Below are 17,546 nucleotides of genomic sequence, written 5' to 3'. Positions count from 1 at the left end.
TGCCAACACTCCTGTTTTCCCCGGGAGTCTCTCGTATTTCAGACCCAACTCCCGCTATTCTCAGTTTTGTTATTTCTCCCGGAAAACTCCCGTAATTTCACAATTTGCAAGCTAGAGAAAACAAAGGGGCAACCATTTTAATTGCACTTACACTTAGTCCGTTAATACTTAATTATTTTTACAAAAATAAACTTCAACTACTGACTCTTTACAACCTTAACTTTGGGTAAGGCAAATAACGCTAACTTTCCCTCACAGTTCAGAGCACAGCATCTATGTGACTTGATTCAACCAGAATCTGCTAAAATGTTTGTGAGCGGGGCCGGGGGTTTAAATTTTTCCAGGTCTGCGCATTGGGCAGGGTTTGAATTCCATACCTACGTCATGCCAACACGGTTAAAGACGTTACAATGGCAATTTATTCGAACCACTATGAGTCAACTTTTTATAGATGAATCAATAGTTTTAAACTCGGTGCACTTTCAGATTTAAACATCAGCTGAATATTCTTTGTTACACATTGCATTGAAGGTCATTTTTAAAAACCCATAGTAGGGGTTCTTTAAATGTTTTATTTTTTAATAGTAATGTGCCCAATGTGGCACTGTTTTACAGAGACTTCTCATCTTAATTCTATACTTAGGCCTAATTTTAGTTATATCACCACTGCAGGACAGCCTGCCCCATGACCTCAACACCAAATTGAGACTTCCACCCCCACACAAAGAAGAGGCTAACTTACAGACACCTGGGCCAGTACATCTGTGTCCTGTCTAACATGCTTTTCATAGTTCTTATTCATTTGAGACTCCAAATTAAAGGTCCTTCCTCCTTTTCTTATTCTATAGACTTTTCATGTATTCATGACTGTTTTCCACATATGGTTTATATCTTGTTGGAGCCGTACAGTTAAAACCTTTCATGCATTCCTTCAAGGGCCCTTCATATCACTCATTTCTTCAGGCCTCTCAAGACACATATAATAGCAAGATACATGTCTAATTATATATAGGCCTACCTGGTTACAGTGGTTTACGCACACCTTTAGAGAATGATGTTAGGGGTTCTTGAATCACAAAGGGGTTACACGTAAAAATTGTTATGTACTAGTTACTTTTTTACTACCAATGTAAAAGTTATGCCCTACTACCATAGGTGATTTATGTAAGTCAAATGTTGACAGATGTTTCAGTGATGTACTTGGTATGTTTTTAGAGAACTGTAATAAATATGACAAAAAACTAAATCAAATGAATCTTGATAATTCATTCATTTTTCTTCGGCTTAGTCTCTATTTCAGAAGTCACCACTGCAGAATGTACTGCCAACTATTCCAGCATATGTTTTACGCAGCGGATGCCCTTCCAGCCACAACCCAGTACTAGGAAATACCCATACACACTCTACGGCCATTTTAGTTTATTTTGGTTTTATTCACCTATAGCGCATGAAACTGAAGTATCCAGAGGAAACCCATATGAACACGAAGAAAGCATGCAAACTCCACACAGAAACGCCAACTGGCCTAGCTGGGACTCAAACCAGTAACCTTTTTATTTGTGAGGTGACAGTAACACTGAGCCACTGTGCCGTCTAATCTTGAAAATGTCAGATAAATTAAATAGCGAGTCACAGCATGTAATGAATTAAAATCAACCAAATATAATTCAGACAAATGTTATTTGATAATATTACCCTATATTTTTCAAGATTTGCTGTAGTAGTGTTTTCAGTTTCTGTTGTTAGTTGTACTGTAAGGATATTTTTTGTTATATGTCACAGTTTACTTTATTTATCCTCAGTTACACAGTGCCCTGTGCTCATTAGTGAAAGTAAAACACAAACATTATTTCTGGTGTCCGAATAATTTTTGTTTTGATTGTAAATGGCTCTCAACAGTGTGTGTGTGTGTGTGTGTGTGTGTGTGTGTGTGTGTGTGTGTGTGTGTGTGTGTGTGTGTGTGTGTGTGTGTGTGTGTGTGTGTGTGTGTGTGTGATGTGTGTGTGTGATGTGTGTGTGTGTGTGTGTGTGTGTGTGATGCATTTTTACAGCAGTTTAATTCAGTGAATGTTTTCATTCCGAACATAACACAACATTCATTCTAACATTCTAACATTCATTCTGAATTACCTTCAGACCCAGAGATCATTTGTATGAATTGAAGAATGGTAAAACTCAACTTTTTAACTGACTTAAGTGTCTTTAAGTGACTTGAAAAATGAGCCTAAGTTCAATATAGTGTAGTATTCCTTTAACTTGATTGTGGGACTTTTTCACCAAAAGGTTCATACATATGGCAAAGGCAGATATTGATAAAATCAGGGAATGGTTAATATGTGTCTGGACTTTGGGGTTTTTATGATGTGTTCACATGTTGATTGGTCAGTTTGTATGTCTTAGTATTTGGGCTTTGGTCACATAGTCAATTTACAAAATAGGTGGTAAACTATGCTCTGGTCTCTTTTCTTGCTCTGCTCCTCTCCTGCTTTGGAGTCTATCTTCTCTACTGCTATCTGGCGCTCTTTGAGGCCTAATATCTCTCTCTCTCTCTCTCTCAGGTTACTGTTATTTTACATTTAAGCTGCAAATACTATAATTTGCTTATATCATTTTATATTTCAAAATATATACAGTTATCTGTATCATTTAATTTTTAAGTATTTGTAAATTATTTTTGATTTAACATCACTTAATTGCTCCATATTGCAGTGCAATACAATCACAAAAGCAACACTCTCCCACATTTTAAGCTATTAATTACTGCCTTTATTTCTGTTTTTGGTATTAAATAGAAACACACATGACTACATTCACATTGATTATGGGACATTCTATCAGAAATGTACATTTTCACTTATAAAAAATGTGACAGGGGCTAATTTAAGCCTGTCGCCCTCAAAAAAAAATCATACAAAAACAAGCAGAAAATCATACAATTCAATGATGGAATACATCCTTGATCAATGTCAGCTTCTTGTCTGTCAAATGATGCCCCTTCTGAGTCATACATAGCCTTAAAGCATGTATACACGAGATATCGCATACGGATCCTGAGCATGTGTCAGTAGCGCCGCCACATTTGGTGCTTCAAGGACAAATGTCATTCAGCCACACTCAAGACTAAACCCAATGTGAAGATGCTAGACTTTAGCACTGTGTACGAGTGTAGTATTGAAGAAAACTAAGCACAAAATGTTTCATAGGTAAGATTTCATTTTTTACGTTTTCGAATGCTATGAACTTTTGTGCTAAACAAGTAACGTTATTGATGATAATACAGTCACTTACTGCACTGAACATAAGGCAAAGTAGCACCAACTTGCACTAAATTCTAGGCTTATGCTAGTTTTGTTAAATACAATCAGCAAACAATGTAAATGAAAGATGACAACAAGATACTGCAGTGCTAGAAACTTGTATTGTTGTCAGCTAAGTAAAAAAGTTGTTCATGGAGATTCATTCACAAACGAATGGCTTCCTCCATTAAAATGAGAGGTGAAATCAGGAGAGGGGGCATGTTTCAGGACATGGATTAAATCAATTTTAACAGGGAGGGAGGATAATACATTTATTTGCACACAAATTAATAAATTATAATTTTCGTTATTTCAAAAATATTTTTATACAGACCACAAGGAAAACTCCTGATCTATATATGTATATATCTGGCTCTGGATGGCCAGTCCTCCACTGCACCCTGGTCCTGCATCCATTTCAAAGGAGCGCTCCCCTGTACTAAAAGGGCAGCTCTGTTGACAAATTCCTTCCAATAGACAACAGGGTAGGTGATATCTAATGTAAATATCTATGGCCTTAAAGGTGTGTTGCATACATTTTATGTTAAATGTAATGCAAATGTGACAGGACTGACTGAAACATGCATGGGTAAATTGTAAAATTATATATTTTATATATATTATAGTTATATATTTACAGTATTTATATGTAGATTTTTTTTCATAATTTAATGTTTTTTATCAATTGATGTAAACAACAACACCTTAAACGTGCTATTTCTGAAATATTTATTTCCTAAACAACAGTTTTTAACATAGCAAAACTATTAAAGCTGTAGGTTCAATTGGGCTAAGGACAAGGACAATGTTTTTAATAAAGAACAAAAATCTGAGAACCAAATGAATGACATATTCCTTTACAGAACAACTCACATAAATAAACCATCAGTCCATATTAGAAAATTTTGGGATGAAATACTTTTTATTCACTGTATTTATTTCAAGGACAGATAATGTACATTTCTGGTAGAATGCACCTTAAATGCGTTAACTTCATATTTTAATGAATAAATTCATCTTCATTACCAAACCAATAAAAAAAAAACACACTTTACTGCAAGATTTGACATTACTGACTTTAGTATAATTATTACACTGTAAAACCCAAAAAGTTAAGTTAACTCAAACCATTTGAGGAAACTGATTCCAACAAACCATTTCATCAAAAACTGATCCTAATGAGTTCCGTGAACTTAATCCATTGGACTAAACGGGCACAATAAAACAATAAAACCCAATAACAAAGAGGACTCAAACCAACTGAGAACTTTAAAACCCAATAAGTCAAGTCAACTCAAACCGTTTGAGAAAACTGATTGCTACAAACCATTTGAGTTAAAAACTATCTATATGAGTACTGTGATCTTTCTCCATTTAAGTTAATGTAATGAGGTATTTCATTAACTCACTACCTTCAACACGGAGTTCAAAACTCTTTTTAAATAAGTAGAATTAACTTTCAGTCAATTTTGAGTTAACTACACTCATTTTATTCTGTTGGTTTTTACAGTGTACTGTATTTACCCCTTCGACAACATCGGGCAATGCATTTTCACATGTTTCAGTTGAGCACTCGACTGGGTGAAGGTTTTCCCACATGAAGAACAGATGTATGGCTTCAATCCTGTGTGAATTCTCTCATGTTTTCTCATAGATCCTGACTGAGAGAAGCCTTTTCCACAGTGTGAACACTTATAAGGTTTCTCTCCAGTATGACGTTTTTGGTGGTCCTTCAAATGACTGGCCAAATTGAAGGAGTTTCCACACTCAGTGCACACATGCGGTCGCACATCAGCATGCAGTTTCTGGTGCTCTTTAAAATGGTCCATGCGTGAATAACTCTGTCCACAAATCGAGCACAAGTAAGGCTTCTCGTTTGTGTGGATCCTCATGTGTCTTTTCAGGTGAGAAGAAATCATGAAATTTTTCCCACAGAGATCGCAGCCAAAAGCTCTCACTCCAGAATGAGAGAGCTTGTGATCTCTGAGGTTTCTGGGATCTGAGAAGCTCTTGTCACACAGTTGACACTCGAATGGCTTTTCTCCAGTGTGAATCCTCATGTGAATCTTCAGGTTTTGTCTTTGTGTGAAGCTCCTTCCACACTGGGGGCAGAGGAACATTTTTATGGCTTCTGTTTTTTTGCTTTCGGTCTCTGAGCCTATCAAAAGATTCTTCTTCACCTTATTCAGATCTTGATTTTCCAGGATTGAGTCTAAAATAAACACATCATCTGTCAATGTTCAAAATTCGGTTAAAAGTAGTGTAAAAATGCTTGTAATTTAGCTTAAGCAATCCAAAATGTGGGTGTCTGTTATCATTATTAGAGCAATGAAGTGAAATAATTGGACCATTCAAAGAACATCATTTACAATAGTATGTTCGATTAGTATAATAAATGCAACTTTTACTTTCAATGTTCAGTTTCTTGCACAAATTAATTTGACTGTTAAAGTAGCTGCTAACATTTTCATTAATTAAATAAGTTTTAAATAAGAAACATACATTTTTTATCATTAGATAGACATACACAGCTATGTAAACACTACAACATATAATGAGAGAAACATAAAATATATATTAGGATAATACAAAGCATAATATATATAGATATATACAGAGAGATCGGAATCGGCTGATGATCCCATTTCATGACTCGATCGGTACTCCCTAATCTGGCCGATCTCATGAACCAATCACAATTGTTTGTTTACAAGTTTACAAGCAGAGGACATTTAAGAACTGAAATATTTTAAATATCAGAACTGAAAGTTCTGTTTCCAACAATATTGCAAGTTCATTAAAACCTGGCTGAAAATGTTAGGGAAATGAAAAAAACTAAAACTATATTTCTAACTTATCATATTAATATAACTAATCATAATATACTTATTGTAATAAACAGTAGTTTATAGATCCATATCCTTTAAGTAAAGATGTAATTTTTCTAGGTGTGCATTTTAACTTCTTATGCATCAAATATGCGCTCCAAACTTCAAGACATGTTGAATTTTTCTTTCACCATGAACAAAGTTTCTAAATGGCTTTGTTAGTGATTTTTCTTACCAATTTTTTGTAACTGTTTTATCTATTATTTTCAGTAAAACTGAACCTGACCATGACATGTCCACAATGAATGGTTATAAGAGACATGTTTAAGGATTTTACGCATCATTTTTAATTTATTATCTTAGGTAAGGTGAGATCTCCACTGAAGTATCATACTAAGATGTAACATGTGCTTCATGCATTATAAGGCTTGAAGCATCAGAATTGGTACCAGCCGAACACCATGACAAAGACTTGGTACTCAGTATCAGATGCAAAAATCCTGATCGAAGCACCCCTAATATATAGTTTTGTGTGAATTATCCCTTTATATATATATATATATATATATATATATATATATATATATATATATATATATATATATATATATTTTTTTTTTTTTTTTTTTTTTTTTAACGACTGCACAATATTGGAAAAATCCGATATTGCGATTCTTTATTTTTCTGTGATGTGAATAGTTTCACAAGTTAATTTGAATAGTACTATTAGATGGTTTCCTGAGGAGTCTAACAGTATTCAGGCACAGAAATTAAATAATCGCATTACAAAAAAGGCTTCTATTACTTTGTTTTGTCTCGTTTCAACTCCAAATATAAAAAAATCTTAGAGTAAGTAAAATATTGTCTTGTTTTCACTGTGAGAAGTCAAAATTATAAAAAAAATTTTAAACAAGCAACATTATCGGCCAGTGGGGAAGTAAAATAATCTTGTTTTTTGCTTTTAAACTATTTGAACTATAAAGTTAACAAGACAAAAATTCTAAGTAAAAAAAAAAAAAACGTTTTTGCATAAACTATATAAATTTTGTATAAGTACGGTGATTAAATACAAGTCTGTAGCTCCTGCTCAACTATAATTCAGACTCAACATTGCATATCTTTGCGACTATTGCGAATGCGCACAATTCAATATTGATGCTACAACGATATATTGTGCAGCCCTAATACATATATATATATATATATATATATATATATATATATATATATATATATATATATATATATATATATATATATATATATATATAATTGTATAATTGTAATTTTTTTAGTAATTTATTTAAAAAAAACATTTATCCACACCTTGGTTATGTATGCACAAATTCATTTTTTTCAATATTTACAGCAAAATTTCGTTTTTGTGTGAACTATCCCTTTAAATCAAGCAGACGACAACAGAACTTGTTTAAGACTACATTCTACCATTCACATTAGTTATAATTAAATCAAGTTAATAAATCAATTTGTGTACATTTAGGCTGACTTTGTCACCAGATAAGTACGTCAATGCGAACAAGTAACTGTTTGATAACCCGTTTGTTTAACAGAAGAAAAACTTACATATGCGCATACCAACTTGTTCCTCTGGATCTTTATTTTCCATCCTACGTGGTTTTAGATCACCTAAACACCAACTTTCCATCCTTGTAGTTGGTACAGTAGTTTACAGTTGTCTGTTGCTTGTTCTGGTTTAGAAAGTTATTTATGAGTGAGCTAACTGCTTTGGGACAGTGGGAGTGGCCTGTGAAAACGTGTGAATCGGTGGCTTTAGGTGTTGTCTTTAGGTGTTGGCTTTAGGTGTGGCTTCAGACCATACAGAAAATAACACAATGAACTAAATGCAGACATTCAGGTGTAAACAGCTGTTTGAAAAGCATCGGAATGATCCCAATAGTGCTCTTTACTTCAACAGCAGTTTCTGTGTAGGCTAATTTTAAATTGCTCGGAAAATATAGCCTAGTTATAAGTTTTTACGACATATTTTTAAGTAGGTCAGCTTATACTATACTGTTTTTCCTTTACTGTAAAATAATTATTTAATTGAGACTAATGATGTGCTCATATGTATGAGTACAAAAGGATAATGCTTTCAAATTAAAAGGAGTTTGGATGAATATTCCTTCAGTCAAGTTAGGATAACGGGAACCGAAAAATGAATAATTAAATATTTAATTTTAAATTATCTAAATGAGCAATTAAAAAAATACAGTTGACGTCAGAATTACTAGCATCCTGTTTATTTTTTCCAACATTTTCTGTTTAAAAGAGATTTTTTTCAACACATTTCTAAACATATGTTTTAATTAACTCATTTCTAATAACTGATTTCATCTTTGCCATGATAACAGTAGATACTATTTTACTAGATATTTTTCAAGACACTTCCATACAGCTTAAAGTGACATTTAAAGGCTTAACTAGCTTAATTAGGTAGGCAGGTTATAGGTAATTAGGCAAGTTATTGTATAAAAAGGTTTGATCTGTTTTTATCGAAATAAAAGCTTAAAGTGGCTAATCATTTTTAACCTAAAACCTTAAATTAGTTTTTTTTTAAATAACATACTGTGAAAATGTCCTTGCTCTGTTAAACATCATTTAGGAAATTATATATATATATATATATAAATATATATAAATATATATATATATATATATATATATATATATATATATATATATATATATATATATATATATATATATATATATATATTTTTTAATTCAAAAGGAGTTTAATACTTCTGACTTCAACTGTATGCAACGTAGGAAAACACTGTACATCTTAATAACCTAGTTAGTAGTACAGCTAAAAATACCTTACAAAATAGTTCTAATGTAATCAAACTTTGGTATTTTTAAAACCTGCAGTTTCATTCTACTGTACAAAAATAAAGCTGAATTTTTTCAACTCCACTTGAGATGATTGTCTAAAAAGTAAAAAGTCAAAAAGGTTAAGAGCCACATAAAAAGGTCTCATTTCCTATATGCCCTGCATGACCTTGACAATATTCTAAGTAAATAAAACAAAATTGTTAATGTACAATCAATAATAAATAAATACTTTAATAAATATTAGTTTTATTACTGTAAATATACTGGTATTGTTCAATACACATTTTAGTTTAAGGATAACTTTAATGACAAGGTTAAACCCCTTTCAAATGTTGATCATTTAAATAAACTACTAAATTACCATGGATAGTTTGTATATGTTTCTACAGTTAACCTTTTACCCAGATATAAGATTCTGTCATGATCATGCTTAGTCATATGCATTTAATTATATACACTACACCAAGTGATGCTATTTCTGTTACCCAGAGAGTAAAAACATCTAAAAGAACAATGACACATTATTATCAAGCAAGAAAAATCTAAGTGTTTTCACTTGACTAATAATCTATTTGCTAAATGCATATGATAAAGACTTTCCATAAATTACTAAGAAAGGTTAGGAACTAAATGTGGAGAATCTGCTGATGTGAACTGCTGTAAAAGTACTGTGATTTGAGAGCAGACGGCGGACTCAAGCTGATGTCTCCTTGATCGATGCAGCAAAGTATTTGGCATCTAAATTCCTGAACAATTTCTTTAAAAACTGAAGAGATAATTTTCCACGACTGTCTGTTTTATTCAATAGTGCCACACACTGAGCGCTCCAGTAAAAGAGTATGGTGAATTAAAAGGGTCTCTGCAAAACACAAGTCAAAAGAAATGTCTTTTACGTACGTTAATACCAGGTGGAAACAGTAAGATCTCAACTTACCCCTTGTGATCAGATCACTAAATACACATTATTAGCAGGTGGAAGCACAGTTATCAATTATACTTTAGCTTTAGCTAAACCATACCTGTAAGAAACCTTAATGCAAAACAATAAATACAGCCCTGGTAACACACACACACACACACATAAAATATAATAAAGAAAAGCTAACAAACACACACTAAACAATGTTGTTTAATATCACAGAACCACAGACAAACCTTACATGAAGACGCTGGAGAGTCACTGCTTTACATGCTGACCACTTGATCTTCATTAAAGCCTGAACAAGAAAAGGCACCACTTCAGCAAGTCGCGCATCCCAGTTCATAAATCATGAATATTGATACAGAAGGATGAATGTTAGCGGCTATTAACACAGTGGTCTGGACATTATCACCTTCATTATTCAGGCAAGTACCTGAACGAGTGTGTGCCTGTGCTTTAATCTTACTTTCAAATACAAGACAAAAAAATAAAGATGCAGGAGGAAGAGCCATCAATGTTAAACAACCGTAATGTATTCTGACTTTATTGAGCACCACATAGGAGAAAGTCTTTCATTGATATCCAGATTGGCCACCTCTACACAATCTTCCCCGGTGTCCCGTCCTGCTCCTCACACTCTCCCTGAGAAAACAAGAGTTTTCTAACAGCAGCCGCCGCCTGACTGTTGCACCGGGGTGCTTTCGATTTTAAGGTCAGGTTTCTCAGAGCCCCCTGAAGCTCCTGGTCTCATGCGCTTCTTTATCTCCTCTGCCATGGTCATGAAGGCCTGCTCCACGTTTGTGGCATTTTTGGCACTCGTCTCAAGGAAAGGGATGCCAAGAGAGTCAGCAAATTCCTGTGGAGAGAGAAGAAATTTGTGTTTAGTTACTTTACATCAAATTCTTTTGCATGAACATGACACTTCACCTATAAAAGAACGTTCTGTCATCACTTGCTTCCTTCTTCCAGATTTTTGTTCATATTTGAAACACAAACCTGAAATATTCTTGCCATTGAAAGTCTGTTTACTTAAAAAAATGACCCTTTAAAAGGGGTAATTTTTTCCTTTTTTTGGAAAAAGGCTCATTTTAAAACTGCCGTATTGGATTAGACCATTAGCATCTCACTCAAACTTGTAAGACCCTTGGATAATAAATCAAGGTAACAATCAAGGATTTTTGCTGCTGTACAATGCATTATGACATTATGCAATGCTGTTCCCTAGCTGGGGACTGCTATTTTTAGGCTGTGCATAATACCCTTGTGCCCACTGCAGCCATGGTATAGCAGCAAAGTCTGTTGATCATTAATGGTAAAGCTTTAAATGGTAAAATTATTAATATATTAAGAGTGATGCTAATGTTCTAATCCGACTCAATAACTTATGCTGACCTAAGCTAAAAAGCAAAACTTTTTTTAGTGTAATGCTAAAAGTCTAAACCAATCCAATTTAGGCTAAGCTAAAATAAAAAGCAAAATTTTTTAGCATGATGCTAAAGTTCTAAACCGTTTCAATGATTTATGCTAAGATAAAAAACTACTTATTTAACGTGATGCTAATGGTCTATTTCTATTCAATAATTTAAGCTAACCTAAGATATAAAACAAAACGTTTTAGCATGATGCTAATAATCTAATCCGATTCAATAATTTATGCTGAGCTAAGCTAAGCGTGTGCTCTCATCAAACCCAGAAATCGGCTGAATAGGTAAAAAAAAAAAAAACCTCCAGGGCCTAGTTTTTCTAAAGTAATAATTTAGTGGGATTTTGGATCACAGATTGGATAAATTCTTGGACATGGGTTTTCAAAAGGAACTGAGGAATTTTGAATTAAGATCAGACCATGTAATCCAGTCTTACGCTTGATTTGGATCAAACCTGCCCTTTGGGTTTTTCAAAACTTTGAACTCAGATGGAATTTATTTGATCCAAAAAACAGGATTCCCCTGACCCCATCAGAAGGCTGGATTCAGTTGTGATTTTTTTTAAACCAAAAAAAAACAAATAAAAGAAAGTATTTTTTAAGTGCATGACTACAAACTTAACGGTTACTGATGATATATACATTCCTTTACATTTGAAGCCTATATTAAGCATGTCACATCTATTGAGATATAGTAAACAACAAAACAATATCGAAGCAGTATTGTACAAGAACAAACTAAAAATGTCAAATGTTTGTTGATTGCAGTGTTTTTGTTTATTACTATTAAAACATACAATGTTTGTGGCCACTGGTCTCTTGCCTACCTAGGCTACACTGTTGGTTCTATTTAAAGGGGGTCACACACTTGAAGCGTCGCTCGGCTACGCGCTGTGTAGCGCCATGCATTTCAGAATTCTAAACAAAGGTTTCTATCAGGATACACACAACGTCGCCACAAGCCGGCGACTGTCTGCAGCTGTCCGTGGCGCTTAGCCAAGACTCAGGACACATATTTCTGCCGCACCACAGAGCACCATCTGAAAAGTTTAATGTTAAATTTCATGCGAATGTGCGTGTCTGCTTTGTGATACTTTTAACGGTCATGTGCGCACTGTGTTGCAGCGCCGAGCAGCGCATCCGGTGTTTGACCTGCTTAAGGCTCACAGGAATAAAAAAGAATTTGGTAATCCTGAAATTTGGTATTTGGATGACAGTGATCCAACACAATGTTCCCTTTAAAACATTATAAGAGTAAGTTAGATCGGTTAATCATGAATAGCAAAACATGGGATTTCCAAATATGGACCAGTTTGACCCTCATTAAATTTTTTGAAAACTGGGCGCTGGAGACTTGGAAAGTGAGCCTATTTAATAAAAAAAAAAAAAAAAAAAGTAGAGCGCTCCTTTAAAACTAATATGTAATATATATATATATATATATATATATATATATATATATATATATATATATATATATATATATATATAATATACATATCTACATGGATCGAGTGATTATTTCCACACTTCTAAAGAGAAACATCGCTTTATCTGAAGAACAGATTAATTAAAAACTCAATTCACATAGTTTAAAAAACAGAAAGGTCTTTGTTTGGTTTTTGATGAACAAAAGTCCAATGGGTTTGGAATAAAATGAGGATAAGTAAATGATGACAGAATTTGGAATAACCAAGCAATTAACCAGTCTATTTCCCTACCAACCAACCTTAGCTGTAGTGTAGTCCACAACCTTTTTTGTAGTCAGGTCACACTTATTTCCAACAAGCAGTTTGTTGACATTTTCACTCGCATAGCGATCGATTTCCTTTAGCCACTGTTTCACATTGTTGTAGGATTCCTGAAAGAAAAACCAGAACAAAAGTTCTCTGACAATATTCAGAAATGTTGTAATCAAAATCTAATGATGATTATCAATAATTTCTAATGACGTTCACTGCTGTGATGGCGGGGCAACCCATCACTGATATGAGATCAGCCAATAGCAAATGACAACATTCCAATCACTTCCCATTGAACTAACAAAAACCCCACCCAAGTGTCTGTTGTTCAAGAGGCAGTTTCACTCAAATATACATAAAAAAAAAGAAACGACTCAAAACTCTCACAAACCTGATCTGTAACATCATATACAACGATGATCCCATGAGCGCCCCTGTAGTAGCTGGATGTAATAGTGCGGAATCTCTCCTGTCCAGCCGTGTCCCACTACAAACATAAACAAGAATGAATACTTCTGTGGTTTCTCATTGAAAAAAAAAAATCACACTTAAGTTAAATCTTTAAGGTCTAAAAACACACTATTTGCAGTTTAATGGTTTTTCCATCCAACTCAATGGTTCGGATCTTAAAATCCACTCCAATTGTGCTGATGAAACTCTCCGTGTAGGTGTCGTCCTAGATAATAAAATAAAAAAAGAGTTAATTGTCAGGAACACAACAATGATTTGCGAAAATACTGTTGAAATACTTACAGCAAAACGCAACAAAATGCAGGATTTTCCCACTCCAGAATCTCCAATCAGAAGAAGCTTGAATAAGTAGTCACTGCGAAAATATGTATGAAACACAGTATTAAATATTCACATTATTCCACGCTGTTTTATATCCTCCCCCTAAACATGATTATAATTACTAGACAGCACATTATTAATAGATTTTCCAGTACTGGGTTGCGGCAAGAAGGGTGTTGTGCCAAGAAACACACCAGCCATAGAGCTCCTTTTCATTAGCATTCTCAGTCTACATTTGAAAAAATATATATCAACGGATTATAATTGATTAAAACATAAAATGTTTATTATTTTGATGGATAAAGCAAGGATAAGAAGTAATACACATTTTAAAACACACTAGGTTTACACATATTAATGTAAAATAATAATAGTGACTGTAGAGCAGCCTAAAGTTAGGCATTTTGGTGGGTTTAAACAGACATATAGGCTAAATGGAGCAAACCTGTATAAAATTGTAGATGCTGTTTTCAACCAAACCACACATTAAGCAATTTACTTAGTTTCATTGGTATTGTGTTTAAAGTCAGTTTATTTATTTATTTATTTATTTATTTATTTATTGTAAGGGAAGGTTTCCATTCATGAAACTCGCCTCACTCTCATTTAATTTCAGTTAACAGATACACATTTCAGAGGGGTGCACTTTATGGCAGGGGAGTACCTCCCAGCACAACAAGGGTATCTGCTGCAGAAAATATATGTCAAAATAATTGTTAGTTCATTCCGCTGTGGTGACCTTTGATAAACAAGGGACTAAGCCAAAGAAAAATGAATGAATGAATTATCAATAGAATTTAAAGAGGTAGGCGTTAAAATCGGTATTGATATTTATTGACCAAACACCGTTGTAAATAACGATTAAGAAAAAGTTTGGTGTGAAGTGCTATAGTTTTATTAAAATGTGGCTGCTGAGTGTGCGCCTTGGAACAAATGCCAATAAGCTTAGCAGGGTTTCTACAGGTTTTACTAAGGTAAATTGAAGACTATTTAAGACATTTAGAAATAAAATTTTCAGACTTATACAGGGCTAAATACTAAGGATTTTTTGCCCCGTATACCCTAGTTAGAAGGAATTTTCGCTTGCCTTATTTAAAAAAAAAGGAAAAATTTAAATACATTTAATAATACAACAATAATAATTTTGTTTTTTCAATATTAATATCTGAATTCTTTTATTAATTTTCAAATATATCCATTCACAAACCCTACCACCCTTACAAAAAAAGAACAAAACATAGCTGTCAATTACTTCAGTCTACAATAATAATAAAACTGAGAAAATAAAATTAACAGGAAAAATAAGACTTGTTAAAAAAGATTTAAGACAACAAAACATTTCAGTAGATTTAAACTTTTTTTAAGTCATAAAATTTAGCTTTAGAAATTTAAGACATTTTAAGACCCCGCAGAAACCCTGCTTAGGGTGTAAGTTTGTCATTTCAAATGGAGGCACGCAACTTGCAGGACGCGCACATGCTGTGAGAAAACGAGTGCCCTACAGCGGCAGTAAGGAGATGGTAAATAAAAAAGGATGTAAGGATGTCGCCAAAGTGGCTTTTGGTTTCTTTTCTTGTGCATCCCTGCCTTTAGCTAAGATTGGGGGTAAATTAGTCATTTAATTTGTAATGTTGTACAATTTATAATGTTGAGTAAGCATCTGAATAATGATGATTAGTTCCTTTATTGAAACCTCACATTTGATTAACAATTTGTTTTGTTTACAGAGTTTGAGATTTAATGTATTATTATTCATACCTTAGACATGTTGATCTACCTTCACCATTGCACACTCTTTGTAATATTTAATTTATCCAATTTAAGAGTCTCTTTAACAATTATGTTTATTCTATTATGAAGAGATCAGATATTTTGCTTAAATATTTTTTTTTACTATTATAAGTATTTGCCTTAGTAATGTTGCTAAATTAAAATAAAGTGGTTAAATAACAAAAAAGAAAAATCCTAATATTTCTAAATGTATTGCTAAAAATATTCAATAATTATCAATACTGAATTATATGAAACATGATATCGTGATAATTGTTTTTGCAATATCCCCCAGCCCTAAGCTGTTTATTAATGATTTAATCTGAACTCTCAAATTAATCAGAATAATTAGTCCCAGAATAAACAGATACCCAATAAATCCAGTAATAAAACATACGCACCTAAAAATTAAAACACCCTTTAAATCCTGTTTGCAGCCATGAAGCCAACACATTTCACATTACTGTTGTTTATTTAAATACTGTATATTGATCAACATCTGCCCAGGAAATCTGGCTGAAGTCATCAGACGGTCATAAATGTGGATGTATGTCAGGGTAACACGACTTACTATTCAGGGTTCATGATGTGACAGCAAAGGGCTTGTTATTGTTTGTCCAGCTGGTAGAAGCGCTCTGGGTCGCCTACTGTTTACCGGCCGACCGCAGACTCTGAGCCGGTATTTAGCCTGGAATAGCAGCAATAAAAGGAGGATTGCGTTTTTGATGAGCCTCTTTATGGACCGTTTCCAGATTTCCTCGTAAGATCAATCCAGTGTGTCTTAACGCCTCTTCTCTCCTCTGTGGTTTCCACAAGCCGCGCAGGTGCGGCAGTGACGATGATGATGCGCCGCTATTCTGACCCGCTTCCGCCGCCTGCCGGTGGGATCCGAGCATCAGTTATATTCTACATAGGGTGCAGATATAGCCAGCAATATAATGATTGATTTTTGTTAGTGCTTATGATATGTGTTTTAATCGATTAGCTGACGTATACAGGGATAAACTGTCTGTCTACGCGGTGGTTTTCCTGTAAAACAAAATGGCCGCAATGCTGAGGAGTTGCAGGTGTTTTCCAAGGCATTGCTGGATGTCTATCTGTAGTTTCACAGTTAAACCATAACATAAAACAGCATACGATTAAAGATCCCATGTTGATTGTGATTAAAGTAACCGGTGTTGTATCACAATCTGACTCCCCACCCCTAAAAAACTTGTTATTTGCACCATTTCTGACAGGCTACTTGTGTACTTTAATGTTGTTGTATAAAAAATTGGCTTGATTTTATTTATTTTCATTTAACTGGCCTACAGAAGGTGTTTTAAATAGGCTATTTAATTATTGAAGCCTACGTCATTACTATTAAATTCTGTTATTTTTATTTAATTGCCAGTTGTTGTTTTTTTTCATTGATTTTGGGTTTATGTTACATATTATAGTCTTAAAAGTAAAACAAAAATCAAAGGAAAGTTCTTCTACAACAACATTAAATTACACCAGTCTCATTAGCGCAAATCTATTTAAATTTACTCCCCCTACAAATACAGGTTTAAAAAGTCCCATAAACCAAATTTATATGTCATATCTCATATCTTGCTCTATAGAGTAAAATAGCAAAGCTGTTCCATTGCAGCCTCATCAAAACAGTTTTTTTAGATAGATAAATCAGATATAGATACAAAACCAGCGCTGAAGATGAAACATATCTCATTAATAGTGGGATCTATCTATCTATCTATCTATCTATCTATCTATCTATCTATCTATCTATCTATCTATCTATCTATCTATCTATCTATCTATCTATCTATCTATCTATCTATCTATCTATCTATCTATCTATCTATCTATCTATCTATCTATCTATCTATCTATCTATCTATCTATCTCTACCTACCTACCTACCTACCTACCAAC

The 17,546-nt window shown here is 33.6% G+C and overlaps 2 protein-coding genes across 5 annotated transcripts; both read right to left on the bottom strand.

Annotated features, from left to right (window-relative positions):
- Window positions 1-4,008: 4,008 nt before the first annotated feature.
- Window positions 4,009-7,829, bottom strand: LOC103911751 (uncharacterized). 4 transcript variants are annotated; one of them, XM_073914851.1, is made up of 3 exons: window positions 7,709-7,829; window positions 5,477-5,508; window positions 4,200-5,398 (listed from the first exon to the last, which is right to left on the bottom strand). In XM_073914851.1, exons 1-3 carry the CDS (start codon window positions 7,788-7,790, stop codon window positions 4,817-4,819), a joined length of 696 nt encoding a protein of 231 aa, XP_073770952.1. In that variant the 5' UTR covers window positions 7,791-7,829; the 3' UTR covers window positions 4,200-4,816. The 4 variants fall into 4 exon arrangements, 3 of the variants coding, with proteins under 3 accessions (XP_073770952.1, XP_073770953.1, XP_009303622.4); XM_073914852.1 differs by having other exon boundaries at window positions 7,721-7,829; XR_012386377.1 differs by lacking the exon at window positions 5,477-5,508 and having other exon boundaries at window positions 4,009-5,398; window positions 7,721-7,829.
- Window positions 7,830-9,406: 1,577 nt separating this feature from the next.
- rab1bb (RAB1B, member RAS oncogene family b) lies at window positions 9,407-16,490 on the bottom strand. The gene is given in 6 exon segments (NM_001002129.2): window positions 9,407-10,758; window positions 13,055-13,186; window positions 13,459-13,554; window positions 13,648-13,743; window positions 13,821-13,893; window positions 16,201-16,490. Coding segments are annotated over 6 exon segments (606 nt in total). The 5' UTR covers window positions 16,215-16,490; the 3' UTR covers window positions 9,407-10,563.
- Window positions 16,491-17,546: the final 1,056 nt, after the last annotated feature.

This window comes from Danio rerio, chromosome 10 (genome assembly GCF_049306965.1).
Source record: "Danio rerio strain Tuebingen ecotype United States chromosome 10, GRCz12tu, whole genome shotgun sequence".
In the NCBI taxonomy this organism is placed as follows: domain Eukaryota; kingdom Metazoa; phylum Chordata; class Actinopteri; order Cypriniformes; family Danionidae; genus Danio; species Danio rerio.
This window is presented reverse-complemented; position numbering and strand designations above follow the sequence as displayed.

Excerpts from the sequence above, each read along its gene's own strand:
- LOC103911751 (XM_009305347.5), bottom strand. The coding sequence starts at position 7,790 with ATGGAAAGTTGGTGTTTAGGTGATCTAAAACCACGTAGGATGGAAAAT. Across the intron at positions 5,509-7,708 it reads ACAAGTTGGTATGCGCATAT|ACTCAATCCTGGAAAATCAA; the intron begins GTAAGTTTTTCT and ends TGTTTATTTTAG.